This window comes from Hemiscyllium ocellatum, chromosome 6 (assembly GCF_020745735.1).
Source record: "Hemiscyllium ocellatum isolate sHemOce1 chromosome 6, sHemOce1.pat.X.cur, whole genome shotgun sequence".
NCBI lineage: Eukaryota > Metazoa > Chordata > Chondrichthyes > Orectolobiformes > Hemiscylliidae > Hemiscyllium > Hemiscyllium ocellatum.
Genome location: NC_083406.1, coordinates 112,895,471 through 112,909,808, shown reverse-complemented (window position 1 = coordinate 112,909,808; position 14,338 = coordinate 112,895,471). Strand labels below are relative to the sequence as shown.

The 14,338-nt window shown below is 43.1% G+C and overlaps 1 protein-coding gene across 2 annotated transcripts in view; it reads right to left on the bottom strand.

Moving 5' to 3' along the window:
- LOC132816883 (arylsulfatase H-like) overlaps positions 1–13,633 on the bottom strand; it is a 40,353-nt gene extending 26,720 nt beyond the window's left edge. The window contains exons 1-4 of one of the 2 annotated variants that reach the window (XM_060826881.1): positions 13,576–13,633; positions 3,405–3,478; positions 1,222–1,371; positions 185–306 (exon numbers count right to left, since the gene is read on the bottom strand). In XM_060826881.1, coding sequence (XP_060682864.1) covers positions 185–306; positions 1,222–1,371; positions 3,405–3,427 — 295 coding nt within the window. In that variant the 5' untranslated portion in view covers positions 3,428–3,478; positions 13,576–13,633. Of the gene's footprint in view, positions 1–184; positions 307–1,221; positions 1,372–3,404; positions 3,479–13,575 lie in introns of those variants that run through there. The other variant, XM_060826882.1, reaches the window with a different exon arrangement.
- Positions 13,634–14,338: the final 705 nt, after the last annotated feature.

Genomic DNA, 14,338 nt, shown 5'->3' with positions numbered 1-14,338 from the left:
CACCTTAGGCAAGGGGTGAGACTCTGAAGGCAGTAACCTCAGCCAGTGCAGGAAATGATCCCATACTGTTGCCATCTCTTTGCACTGAGAACCAGCCACCCAGTCAACTGAGCTAGCCAAACCCCAGAATCACCATCAGCTGAAATCATCATAAGTAGCTCTACTGGTGTAAGTGTTCCCTTACCTGATCGAATAGGGTACCTGCCTGTCATAAAGGCTGCCCTACTCGGTGTACACAACGGAGCTGCAGCTATGTGATGGGTCAGCATCACACCATCCTTTGCCAGGTTATCAATATTGGGAGTTCTGTCAAAAAGAAAATTTATCATAGTCGTGCACTCATTCCTGACCTGGTACCTGTCAAATATATCAACTTGTTTTCTGCTTAAAGGCCATTACTTGTATTTTATTTAAATTGTTTCTCTGGGGCCACCCTCCTTCCTCCGCAAAGCAAAATGGCTGAAAGTCAAAATTAAGGGCCAGAAGAAAGGGTAGCTGTGAACTGACTTCGATGATCCAGTGAAATCAGCCGCGTTGTTGAACACAGCTCCACATATATATAAAACAAACCAAGAAAAATGACACCTTGAAAACAGAAGGGTTGCCACTTCCTCTTGCTTAGCTCGTGCAGTTTGTACATTCTCTCTGTATCTGCACAGGTTTCCTCCAGGTGCTCTGGTTTCTTCACACAGACCAATGATGTACAGGCTAGGTGGAGGGGCCATGAAAATCACCCCATAGTGTCCAGGGATGCTCAAGTGGATTAGCCAGGGGAAATGCAGGGTTACAGGGATAGGTTGAGAGGTTTGGTCTGGGTGGGATGCTCTTCGGAGGGTCGGTCCAGACCAATAGGCCAAATGGCCCATTTCCACACTGTAGGGATTCTCTGATTTTAATGATGGAGACCTGAAGCTTTGGCTCTGTCTACAAATTTACTCTCAATCCCCTGGACTTTGTGAATGAATCTGCTGCCTTTTCCCTGTGAACAGTACCCCAGTCTATAGCACATTGAGGATGTGAGATACATCCCTTATACATAAACAAGCAACGCTGAATGAAAATCAAGCTGTATAGTTCCCAACATCACACTAATGCTGTACAAATTTCGACAACATTTTGAGAGCATCCTTTTTGTTTGTTAAGTTGGGGTCTTCACTGACTGGTAATTGGACCAAACCAAAGATACCTAATTTCCAAATTTGAATAAAGTAATAAGAATACCTCATAGTATTATTTCCATAGCAGCCAATGTCCCCAATGCCAAGGTCATCGGCCATAATTAGTACAATGTTAGGTTGGAGGCTTGTCTCCGTACATGTTACGTAAGTCAGCATTGTAGAGCCGTAGAGCAATATAGTGGCCACTACAAACCTGCACCAAAAGAAGAGAAAAAAAAGTGAAATAAAGCCAAGCACACAAAGAGCAGTCAGACATTTCACCACCAGCAAAGCCTGCATCAAAAAGCATCAATTTAGCAATGACACGTTTCACGATACCATAACTTTGTGATAAAAGCTGAATGCAATTCCCAAGATCATGTCAAGGGAAATTCCCCAATGGCATGATCCCAACAGTTCGCTTTCACCATCAGGACTACACACAGGAAAGATCACAGCAACTCAGCCTCTGAGTTTCAGGGTATTTCAGGACTGTACTGTCAATACTTGCATCCCACTCCTGAGCCTGACAATAGAGTCGCAGGAGGAGGCCATTTGGCCCATTGTGCATCATTATTTAACCAACTTCCTATCTCTCCCCATAACATCGCACACCATGTCTATCTAAATAATTATCCAGAGTCCTCTTTAATGTCTCAGTTGAACCTGCCTCCATTACACTTCCAGGCATTCCACACTATAACCTAACTATTGACAGTGAAAAAGTTTTTCCTCACTTCATCTTTGTTCCTTTTGCACATAACTTTAAATCTGTGCTTTCTTGTTCTTGTTACTTTTATGATTTGGAAAGTTTCACCCAATCTATTCTATACAGCCCACATGATTTTGAGAACCTCCATCACATCTCCTTCCACAATTCCAACATTTTCGATCTATCCTCATAAGTGAAGTCCTTCCTGCCTGGAACCGATCACTTCTGCACTTTCTTCAGTTCACATCCTTTCTATAAAGTGGGTGCCCACAACCCAAATAGAATATTCCCGCTAAGGTCCAGCAAGTATCTTAGAAATAGTGAGGATTGCAGAAGCTGAAAAGCTCAATTAAACATGGAGCTGGAAAAAGCACAGCAGACATGCTTGACCTGCTGTGCTTTTTAAAGGTCCATATTTTATCGGCTCAGCAAGTATCTAATACAAGTTCATTATGGCCTTCTTGATCTTGTAATCTATGCTCATATTGATAAAGAGTACTGTAAGTTTTATTTATTGCTCTACTGGCCCTGCTATTTTCAATGATCTTTGCACCTATACACCCAGGTCCCTCTGCCCTGCACCCATTTAGAATGATACGCCTTATAATTATATTGATTTTCAATGCTCTTGGTAACATCATGCATCACCTCACATTTCTCTGCATTGTAACTTCATCTGCTACCGACCTTGCCTACTCCACCAACTTGTCTGTGTTGTCTGGAGTTCCAACTGTACTCCTCAGAGTTTACAATTCTTTGAGTTATCTGCAAACTTTGAAATTACCCCCGACACACCAAGATCCAAATCATTAGCATACAACAAGGAAAGCAAAGATCCCGGGGAACTCCATCACAACCCTTCCTCCAACCCAACAAAAGATCCAGTGACCATTAGTCCACGTTTCCTACTCAGTTGATTTTATATCCACAGCGGGTCAGGCAACATTTGAGAAGCAGGAGGATCAATGTTTTGACATAAACCCTACATCAGGAATGTCACATGCATTAACCATCGACTCTCCTGCTCCTCAGATGCTGCCATCCTCACCTTCTTCTAATTTTATATCCATACTGCTACTGTCTGTTTTGTACAATGACTTTTAACTTCCTTCACAGGTCTGCCATGTAGCACCCTATCAAACACCTTCTGAAAGTACATGCGCCACTCCAACAGTGTTAACCCCACAGAGCCTTTCTGTTACCTCTTCAAAAAACTCCTGCAAGTTACTTAAACATGAATTTCCCTTTAGAAATCTGCGCTGACTCTCCTGAATCCACCCACCATTTTTTCTATGGAATACTAATTCTATCCCAAATAATCATCCCCAGAAACTTTCCCACCACTGAAATTAAACTGACTGGTCTATGCAGAGGTTCTGTCAATCCTCACTATCTATGTAGAGAAGTTGGACATGCGAAAAGATATAGGTATTGCCAAGAGCATGAAATACTTCCACAATTTGGAAATATTGCTCATGCTGTCACCTCCAGGTTAGTCTTTCATTCAAAATCTATTCAGCCCAACTTAAACTTACCTAAGATTTAGATACAGGCTCATCTTTTTAACGTCTGTCCCCCTTGTTGACTGAAGTAGCTTAATTCAAATTTTCTGAAAGAGAAAAAGATAATGCCGGACTTACTGAAATAAGGTGGTTACAGCAAACATAATTGCTGCTCATAGACAGTTAAAGCTACAATTATAAGAGTAATGACAAGCAGGGACTCATTACAAGTCAGTAATCTGAACAAAGGCTTCTATTCATGTTCGAGGAGAAAGTGAGGTCTGCAGATGCTGGAGATCAGAGCTGAAAATGTGTTGCTGGAACAGCGCAGCAGGTCAGGCAGCATCCAAGGAACAGGAAATTCAACATTTCGGGCATAAGCCCTTCATCAGGAATGAGGAAAGTGTGTCATTTCCTCATTCCTGATGAAGGGCTTATGCCCGAAACGTCGAATTTCCTGTTCCTTGGATGCTGCCTGACCTGCTGCGCTTTTCCAGCAACACATTTTCACTTCTATTCATGTTCCAAATCTCATGAGCAGAAAAGTTATTATACAACAGCACCAAGTGCCCTGAACTTTGGTTCCAGACTTGAAAGTTGATTCACGGTATTGAATCCAACAACGAGAAATTTCAGTTATGAGTTATAAGAATAGATTGAACAAATGGGAAACAAAAATAGAAATTGCTGGAAAAGCTCAGCATGTCTGGCAGCATCTGTGGAAAGAAATCATTACAAGTTGAGTGACTCTTCCACAGAACTGATGCAGCTAGGGCAATGTTAGGTCATACACAGAAGATAGGGTGGAGGTTTGGGATAAGGAGTAAATGATAGGTGGAGGTAGAGACCAAGGAGAAACAAGAACAGTTGGACAAAGGGATGGATAATGATCTGGCTGGGAGGATGAATAGCTATTAATGGGGACTGGTTCTGGCTCATAACAGGCTGTGTGTAATAGCATGTGATAACAAGGTCTGGTGTGTGAGGACTGAGCTAAAGGCATGGGAGAGCTCAAGCCCCAATGTTGTTTGAGCTCAATGTTGGGTAAGAACGCTGCAGGATCCCCAAGCAGAAAATGAGATGTTGTTCTTCCAGCTTGTGCTGAGCTTCACTGGAACACTGCAGCGAGCCTGAGTCAGAGGTGTTGGCCAGCGAACAGGGCGATGTGTTGAACTGGCAAGCAACTGGAAGCTCAGGGTCTTTTTGCAGACAGAATGTAGGTGCTCTGTGAACCGGGTCATCCAGTCTACGCTTCGTTTCCCCAATGTAGAGGAGATCACATTGTGAGCAGCGAATGCAGTAGACAAGTTTGTGTGAAGTGCAGGTAAAGTGCTACTTCACCTGGAAGGAGTGTCTAGGCCCTTGGAAATTGAACTGTTCTCCTTGTAGAGAACGTAGCAACCATGTGAACAGGAGTAGACCATTCAGCCCCTTGATTCTGTTGTGCTATTCAATGCGATCATAGCTGATCTGTGGTCCCACTCCATAAACCTGCCTCTGGCCCATATCCCTGAATACTTTTGCTCGACAAAAATTTATCAATCTCAGATTTAAAACTGACAACTGATCTCGTCTCCACTGCCATTTATGGAAGAGATTTCCAAATCTCTACTATTCTTTGTGTGTGGAAGTATATACAAGAAGACTAAAAGGAGAATATAGATGGAGTGTTTTTTTCAAAATCATTAGTGGGCTGGACAGAGGAGGTAGAGACAAGCTGTTCCCGCTTGTTAAAGTAACAAGAACGAGAGGGCGTAGACTTAAAGTGATATGCAAATGAAGCAAGATCAGTGTGAGGAAAAACTTTTTCACACGGTAAATAGTTCGGGCATAGAATGCACTGCCTGGAAATGTGAAGGATGTATGTTCAGTGGAGGTATTTAATAGGGCATCAGATGGTTACTTGGATAGCAATAATGTGAAGTAGTCCATAAAACCTGCTTTGTTTTTAAACAGCTACAGAAAACAGTTAACTGTTAACTTCAGACACACATAAAACCCACATGTTACTAACCAATAATTCTAAATCCAAATTTAAAATAAATGATATTATATATACATATATAATATCAATCTCAGTTTATATCACAATATATAAAATTCTATTAACAAACTGAACACGCAATTTACATTTGGTGGAAAGTCAATTCCAACACTGATAGCCTTAAGAAGTGAAAGTATAACCTTGCTTGATACCAGGTGACTCATTGGACTATAAAATTGAGGAGCAGTATAAGCCATGCATGAAGGGAATCAAGGGTTATGGGGAAAAGGCAGGAAAGTGGAGTTTAGGATTATTAGATCATCCATGATCTCATTGAATGGTGGAGCAGACTCAATGGGCTGAATGGCCGACTCTTGCCAATGGTCTTATAGCAACTCAGTCAGATCGAAACCCAGCAACGGAAAGGTTTATAACAATAAAGCAAGAATAGAACAGAATTAAGAAATATTACAAAAGTTAAGTCCATAATAAGACCACAATTCCATTACTGGTCAAGAATCTATGTACCTCAGTGTTAAATATATACAAAGTCTCTGTCCCCATAGCTCTCTGTGATGAGGAGTTCAAAAGACACAGAACCGGGTGGCAAGATGGCTCAGTGGTTAGCACTGCAGCCTCACAGTGCCAGAAACCCAGGTTCAAGTTGAGCCTCGGATGACTATCTGTGTGGAGTTTGCATATTTTTCCCGTGTCTGTGTAGGTTTCCTCCGAGTGTTCCGGTTTCCTCCCACAGACCAAAGATGTGCAGGTTAGGTGGATTGGCCATGTGAAATTGTCCGTAGTGTTCATGGATGTGTAGGTTGGGTGCATTCGTCAGGGGCAAATGTAGGGGAATGGGTCTGGGTGGGTTACTCTTCGGAGGGTAGGTGTGGACTTGTTGGGCCGAAGGGCCTATTTCCACACTGGAGGGATTCTAAACTCCAGCTCCCTACCATGACTGACTGAGAACCCTCTGACATAAGAAATCCCTCCTCATTGCAATTTTAAATTTTTGTCTCTTTATTCCGAGGCTGTGTTCTTCCATGAGGAGAAATGACCTCTCAATATTTACACTGTCAAGCCTTTTAGGAATCCTATATGTTTCAATGAGATCACCTCTCATTCGTCTGAACTCCAGGGAGTTAAGTCCCAACTTGTTTAACCTTTGTTCATAAGACCATCGCTTCATACCGGGAATCATCCCGGTGAATCTTCTCTGATCTGCCACCAATAAAAAAAACCTTTCTTTCGATAATAAGACCAAAACTGCTCAAACTAATGTGGTCTCACCAGCATCTTTAACACTTGCAGTAAGATTTCTATACTCAAATATTCCAATCACCGTGAAAGACGAGCCAATATTCCACTAGCCTTCCTGATTACCTGCTGCACGTATGTGCTAGCTTTCTGAGTTTATACACAAGTACCCCTAAATGGGGCTGGTTTAATTTGGGATTATGTTCGGAATGGATTAGTTGGACCAAAGGATCTGTTTCAGTGCTGTATGACTCTATAAGTCCCTCTATGTTGCAGCTTCCCACAATTTTTATTTTGCTCTCCCTCCCAAAATGAACAACTTCACATTTTAGGCAGCACGGTGGCACAGTGGTTAGCACTGCTGCCTCACAGCGCCAGGCACCCGGGTTCAACTCCCGCCTTGGGCAACTGTCTATGTGGAGTTTGCACATTCTCCTCGTGTCTGCGTGGGTTTCCTCCAGGTGCTCTGGTTTCCTCCCACAGTCCAAAGATGTGCTGGTTAGGTGAATTGGCCATGCTAAATTGTCCGTAGTGTCAGGTACATTAGTCAGGGGTGAATGTGGGGGAACGGGTCTGGGTGGATTGCTCTTCGGAGGGTCTGTGTGGACTTGTTGGGCCAAAGGGCCGGTTTCTACACTGTAGGGAATCTAATCTAATTTTCCCACAATTATTCCATTTGCCATCCTTTTGCCCATTTGCTTAAGCTACCAATATTTCTCTGTAAATTGGTTGTATCCCTCTGTGACTTGCCTTTCCACCTACTTCCACTTGTGTGCCATCTGCAAATTTAACGACAGTACACTTGCAAGTTGATAACACTGAAATAATCAATCTTGGTGATAATGGTGAAAGCTAATTATTGGGAAGGACACAATAGAAAACTCTGAAGTGATTCTGCAAAACAATGCCAAGGAATCTTTTATACCTCTCTATCAGTCTGCTTCATCATTCAATGGTATCACAGTTGATCTAATAATCCTTAATTCCGCTTTACTGCCTTTTCACTATAACCCTTGATTCGCTGATTAAAATCTGCATATCTTTGCATTGGATATAGTTATTAACTCAAAAGCAACAGCTCTCTGTGTAGTAAAGGACTCCACAGATTGCAAACCTACAGAGAGAAGAGATTCCCTTTGATATCCATCTTAATGTGCAATCCCTTATTCTGAGATTATGCCCCTTGGTCCAGAACTCTCACAAAAAGAGAAACAACTTTTCTACATCTACCCTGTTAAATCCCCTAAGAATCTTGTGTTTAGGGTACAGGTGGTTTATGGGTTGGTAAAGTCCCTAACTTGGACTAGGGGGCCTGGTTTTAAGTCCCACCTGCTGCAGAGGTACATAATGACATTACAGAACAGCTTGATTAGAAAATTTTTTAAAAGTATTTTTTAAGAACCCTTGCTAATGCTTTATCTGTTCAAAATTTTATCAATTTTGAATTATGAGCTGGAAATGACTACTGGATTTTGGGACAGTTTGTGGTAAAAAGGAAAGAACAGGCCAAACAAACTTTATTTGTTTGTGAGGCCAGGCCTGGAGCCTAATTGTCCGCTGATTCTTGATTTAAAAAGGCTCTATCAGACACAGCAATCCCGCAGGAAAGGCACTCTGTTTAAACAGATAGCAGAGATTGGCTAAAAACAAGGTCAATATCTGGCAATTGGTTCCAGCAAGTCTAGAAGAGACCCTATATTCAAGCAGATGGCAGTAATTGAATGGTAATTAAGGCCTTGGCAAGATTTGTTCAGTTAACCAGAGCAGAATCAGAATTAAAGTTGTTTTTACTGTATTTTCTGAGAGATCATTCAGGGCTGCTGATGAGCCAGCGAGGAGATTTGAAAGCTTCCTGCCTAATCTGATACATCAGCTTCTAGAAACCCAAAGAGTATGAAGCTGAGTCGAAATAATGCCGGCTTTGCCTGGGTGAGCTGAGAAGGTGACCCTGATCATTATTTCGAAAAGGCCATTGTAACCATTCTGTGAACTTTTTGAAGAATGGGACCAGGTTCTGAAGACAACAGGGCTAATTGGAGACCTTCCGGCTTGGAGGGAACTGCAGTCTGCAATGGAAGGGATTCAAGATGAATTTTGAATGAAGAAATAGATTCAGTAGCCACTCATTTAAATTTGTCATTCAACCACAGAGTCATATAGATGTACAGCAAGGAAACAGATCCTTCGGTCCAACACATCTGCGCAGACCAGATATTCCAACCTAATCTAGTCCTATTTGCAAGCACTTGGCCCAGATCCCTCTGAATCCTCCTTACTCATATACCCATGTAGATGCCTTTTAAATGTTATAATTGTACTAGCCTCCACCACCTCCTCTGGCAGCTCATTCCATACACGTACCACCCTCTGTGGGAAAACTTTTCCCCTTAGGTCCCATTTAAATTTATCCCCCCTCACCCTAAACCTTTGCCCTCTAGTTTCAGACTTTCCCACCCCAAGGACAAAAGACCTTGTCTATTGACCCTATCCATGCCCCTCATGATTTTATAAACTTCTGTAAGGCCACCCATAAGCCTCAACTACTTGCTGCATGCTGTAAAGCCTTCTCGCAGCCCTGGGGACATCCTGCCCCAAAGGACGCTCCTCTGCATTACTCCACTTCTACCCACCACTGATTTTCCAAAGCCAGTACTAACTATATCCCTCACAAGGCCCCTCCAGACTGGCATGGATGAAACCTCTTCCACTCAGCTTGTCATGCAACTTCTTTTTATTCACTCATGGAATGTGGGTGTCGCTGGCTGGTCCAGCATTCCTGACTGCCCACACATGTCCTTGAGAAGGTGGTGCTGAACTGCCTTTTTGAACTACCGCAGTCCACGTGCTGGGGGTAGGCAACGCCCTCAGGGAGAAAATTCTAGGATTTTGACTCCGTGACAATGAAGGAATGGCATTGAATTTTCATGTCAGGATGGGAACTTGCAAGTGGCGGTATCCCTTTTCCTTCGAGATGGAATTGGCCATGGGTTTGGAAGGTGCTGTCTAAGGATCTTTGGTGAATTTCTGCAGCACATCTTGTAGATAGTACACACTGCTGCACTGAGCGTTGGCGGTGGAAGGTGGTGGTGGATGCTTGTGGTTCCAATTAAATGCTGATTTGTCATGGATATAGAACATAGAACATAGAACAATACAGCACAGAACAGGCCCTTCGGCCCATGATGTTGTGCCGAACATCTATCCTAGATTAAGCAGCCATCCATGTACCTATCCAATTGCCGCTTAAAGGTCGTCAATGATTCTGACTCTACCACTGCCACGGGCAGCGCATTCCATGCCCCCACCACTCTCTGGGTAAAGAACCCACCCCTGACATCCACCCTATACCTTCCACCCTTCACCTTAAATTTATGTCCCCTTGTAATACTCTGTTGTACCCAGGGAAAAAGTTTCTGACTGTCTACTCTATCTATTCCTCTGATCATCTTATAAACCTCTATCAAGTCACCCCTCATCCTTCGCCGTTCCAACGAGAAAAGGCCGAGAACTCTCAACCTGTCCTCGTACGACCTATTTTCCATTCCAGGCAACATCCTGGTAAATCTTCTCTGCACCCTCTCCAAAGCTTCCACATTTTTCCTAAAGTGAGGCGACCAGAACTGCACACAGTACTCCAAATGTGGCCTAACCAAAGACCTGTACAGCTGCAACATCATTTCACGACTCTTGAATTCAATCCCTCTGCTAATGAACGCTAATACACCATAGGCCTTCTTACAAGCTCTATCCACCTGAGTGGCAACTTTCAAAGATATCTAGCATTTTAAGTGTTGTCAGAACTGCACTCCTCCAGGGACAAGTAGGGCATATTCCATCACCTATGCCTTGTTTTGTGGAATCAGAAGGTGTTATTCACCAGCATATGCCTAGCCTCTGACCTGCTCTTGTAGCCACTGTGTTTATGTGGTGAGTCCAGTTGAGTTTCTGGTCAATAATAACCCGTTGGATGTTCATAGTGGAGGATTCAGTGATAGTAACACCACTGAAAGTCAAGAGGCAGTGGTTAGATTTTTTTTATTGGAGATGGCTATTACTTGACATTTGTGTGGCACAATGTTATTTGACACTTGACAGCACAAGCCTGGATGTTGTTCAGATTTTGTTGCATTTGAACATGGACTGTTTCAGTGTCTGAAGTTACAAATGGTGCTGAACATGGTCGCCAATTACTGCACAATCCCCACCCATGACCTTATGATGGAGGGAAAGTCAAGTAAAAATTGTCAAATGGGAATGGCTGCAGCGCCACAAGTTCAAGGTCATGAAAAAGTCAAAAGTCTCATAACACCAGGTTCTCGTCCAACATGTTTATCTAAAATGTAAAAGCTTTCAAACCATAACCTGGTGTCATGAGACTTCTGACTTTGTCCAGCCCAGTCCAACACTGGCAGCTCCACATCAGGATCATGACAGGCACTATACAAATGTAAGTCCCCCTCTCTTTGTATATTCCATAGGTGTTGCTTTATGAATCCTTGACAACTGACCTCCAAAACCAGTTTACTGAGTGAACTTTGGGAGGGGTGGTTACCACCTCTCTTGTTTGTTGCAAGAGATCTGCTCTTTAGAGTGCATCGTAAACTCTCTCGCATCTTTATGACAGAGTCTGAATCTCCTGCTCAATCCTTTGTGCACAGATATGAGAAACGGGTCAACAAAACATCTATTTGTGGGATCAGAAAGGGAGACTCAGCAATAGCATGGGCTCAGTACAGTGCATCTAAAAGGGAGATTGACAAATACACCAAGTATATACAAAAATGTGTTTCTTGGGGTAGGGGCAATAGGATCATCAGTATTGCAGCTTCTGTACACCAAAGGGCAGAGTTATGCTAATTCCCACCAAGCTGTAAGGCCAGTCCATTACTTAGGTGGGCACTATTTGGGACCATGAACAGATTTATCCCTTTTCATCGATTCCAAAGATTCAGGCACATCTTCGAGAGCAAACCAACCAGATAAAGGCAAACACGCCATGGTCTTACCAGATCGTATGGTTGCTCTCTCTCATTACAGAGAGAGACGACTGGTGGTGGTTTAACCTGAGGTTCACCATACCTCAGGTGAGGGGACAGGTCAAGAACGAGTATTAACCTCAGCCAGTGTAGGAACTGAACCCATGTGGTTGGTGTCACTCTGCGTTACAAACCACCCACCCAGCCAATTGCAGCTAAACTGACCACCCAGCCTATGGACACCACCAGCCTCCAAAGCTAAAAATGCTGCTTGAATGTGAAGTGCATTTAAACAGTGCATAAGTACATTTGCAGATCTGCAAGTTATTATTCTCTTAAGGATGTGATTCATAATGTCACAGCTGTCTTTCTAATTAATATTACATCTACATAATTATTCTTTTCAAATATCCTACTAAAGGATGAGTCTGGTTAATGAATTGCATATGAAGAAATCAGGGCTTTCCACTTGCTGACCTAGGAATAGAGTCCAAGAGAGAGGAAGTAATACCTCACAGGACAAGAGGAGGAACAGAATGAGACACACAAAACTGGAACATTAGCAACTATCAGATTAAGGTTCCTTATAGCAGAAAAATTATTCTGTAACTCAACCCTCAATTTTTTATCCCATGAGAGCTTTGTTTCTTTTCAATCATAGCAACCTTGGCGACAGTATGCAGAGAACCTATGTTTTTATATAGGAACCCTTTACAGGGCAGCTGGATTCATTTAAGATTAAAAGATCAAAAGGGAGAGTTAGTGGACTGGAAAGTGCCAAGTCAGCTAGTTTAGCCCCAAATAAAGAGATGGAAACTATTACCTGTTTTTGTGTAATTAAAATAGCTCCTCACAATCAGCAATTTTAAAATACATGTACTGAAATTGCAAATTAAACTCACTTGATGTGTATTTCTAGTACAACTTAGAGAGCACTGTTAAAGAAAATTTGTGATCTTCCTGATCTCACATTTTACAGACAAATTCACTCACTGGCAAACAAAACATTACTCACCAGCACACTCACCACTACACACAAACACATGGGTAAACGCACACACACAGGTACACACAGACATGCAAACACAAGAGTAAACACACATGCAGGTACACAGACATGCAAACACATGATTAAACACACATGCAGGTACACACAGACATACAAACACATGATTAAACACACACGCAGGTACACACAGACATAAACACATGGGTAATCACACACACACTGGGACACACAAACAACTGGCTTACAGACACATGAACACACAAATGCTGACACTTACACATTGGCACACAAACAGACAAGCATTTACACAAACACACATACAAACATGGGTACACCCAAACACACACTGGCACGTGGACACACAAGCACTGGCATTTACACGCGAGCACACAAACACACAGGTCACACACAAACATTTACACAAATACTCGCGTTCACAAGCCCATTCACAGTCACACAAAAAAAAACGCTTACTCAGTAACGGAAGCTCACAAAACAGCCACACACCAACTCAGTTAGAAACTCAGTCACAGACACACACCCAATCATACAGACTTTAACATAAAATGATCCATTTGCTCCACCTCCCTCGCTGTCAACACAATACAAACAGTTCAGTTCCTGTCCCCCAGAACTGTTACGATATAGAAGGAGGTCATTCGGCCCGCCTGTTCTAGTCTCCTTCTTTTCCTTTGACCCTGTAATGTTTCTAGTGGCGTTTTGCCTGCCCCAGGGGCTTTCCCAGTATCTGGGGCACCTCCACACTTTAACTTCAGCTACTGCTCCTCTCAGAAAGGGACAACCTCACGGTCCCGACTGCAAATACACACTTAAACATCCCAGCAATTCTCTCTGCTGGCTGAGGGGGGGGGGGACTTCACAGATTCCAGTTAACACTCCAGTCTGGCTCCTCACCCACCCGCCCTCGCCCCTTTCCTTGCGCGTTTTAAGGAATAAAATATTTTCTTTCATTTTTACCTCCCGGGATTATTCGATTGATGCTGGATCCGGAAATCACTTCGACGCCGACCAACTTGGGAAAAAAAATACACGCAAAGGGGAGGAGAGACTGGAACTAGTGAAGCCAATTGGGCAGAACTGGGTTTATTTGAAGATTCAGACGTTAGACGACAGAGGAAACAAGCATTAATCCAGCCTTTTCAGGTCGCCTTTTTAAATACAGCCTGGACAGGGTGCTTTGGGACAGGAGAGTTGGTATAGTTGCCAGTTTACTTAGTGTCTGTCCCCATATCTCTAACTCTAGTGAGTGATACCCCACTTAATATAACTCCCTACCTGTAACTCAGGTGGGCACTGCCCCAGGAGATGGCCTCCTGGCATTATCGCTGGGTTGTTAATTCAGAGACCCTGAATCACGTTCTGCTGACCCAGGGCTTGAAGCCACAACAGACAGTGGAATTTTCTGAATTCAATAAATATCTGGAATTAAGAATCTTAATGCCTACTATAAATCCAATCCAATGCTAGTTGTCAGGGAAGACCCCTCTGATTCACTAATCCCCTTCAGGGAAAGAAATCTGCCATCCTTAGCTGGTCTGGTCTACCAGTGATTCCAGACCCACAGCAGTGTAGGTGAATCTCAACTGCCCTCTGGGCAATAAATGCTGGCATAGCCAGTGACACTCTTATCCCATTAATGATTTTTTTAAAAAAGACCAGTTATGCCTCCTATCTGTAACTCAGGTGAGCAAGGTCCCAGAGTTTCCTCCGGGCGGCCTCA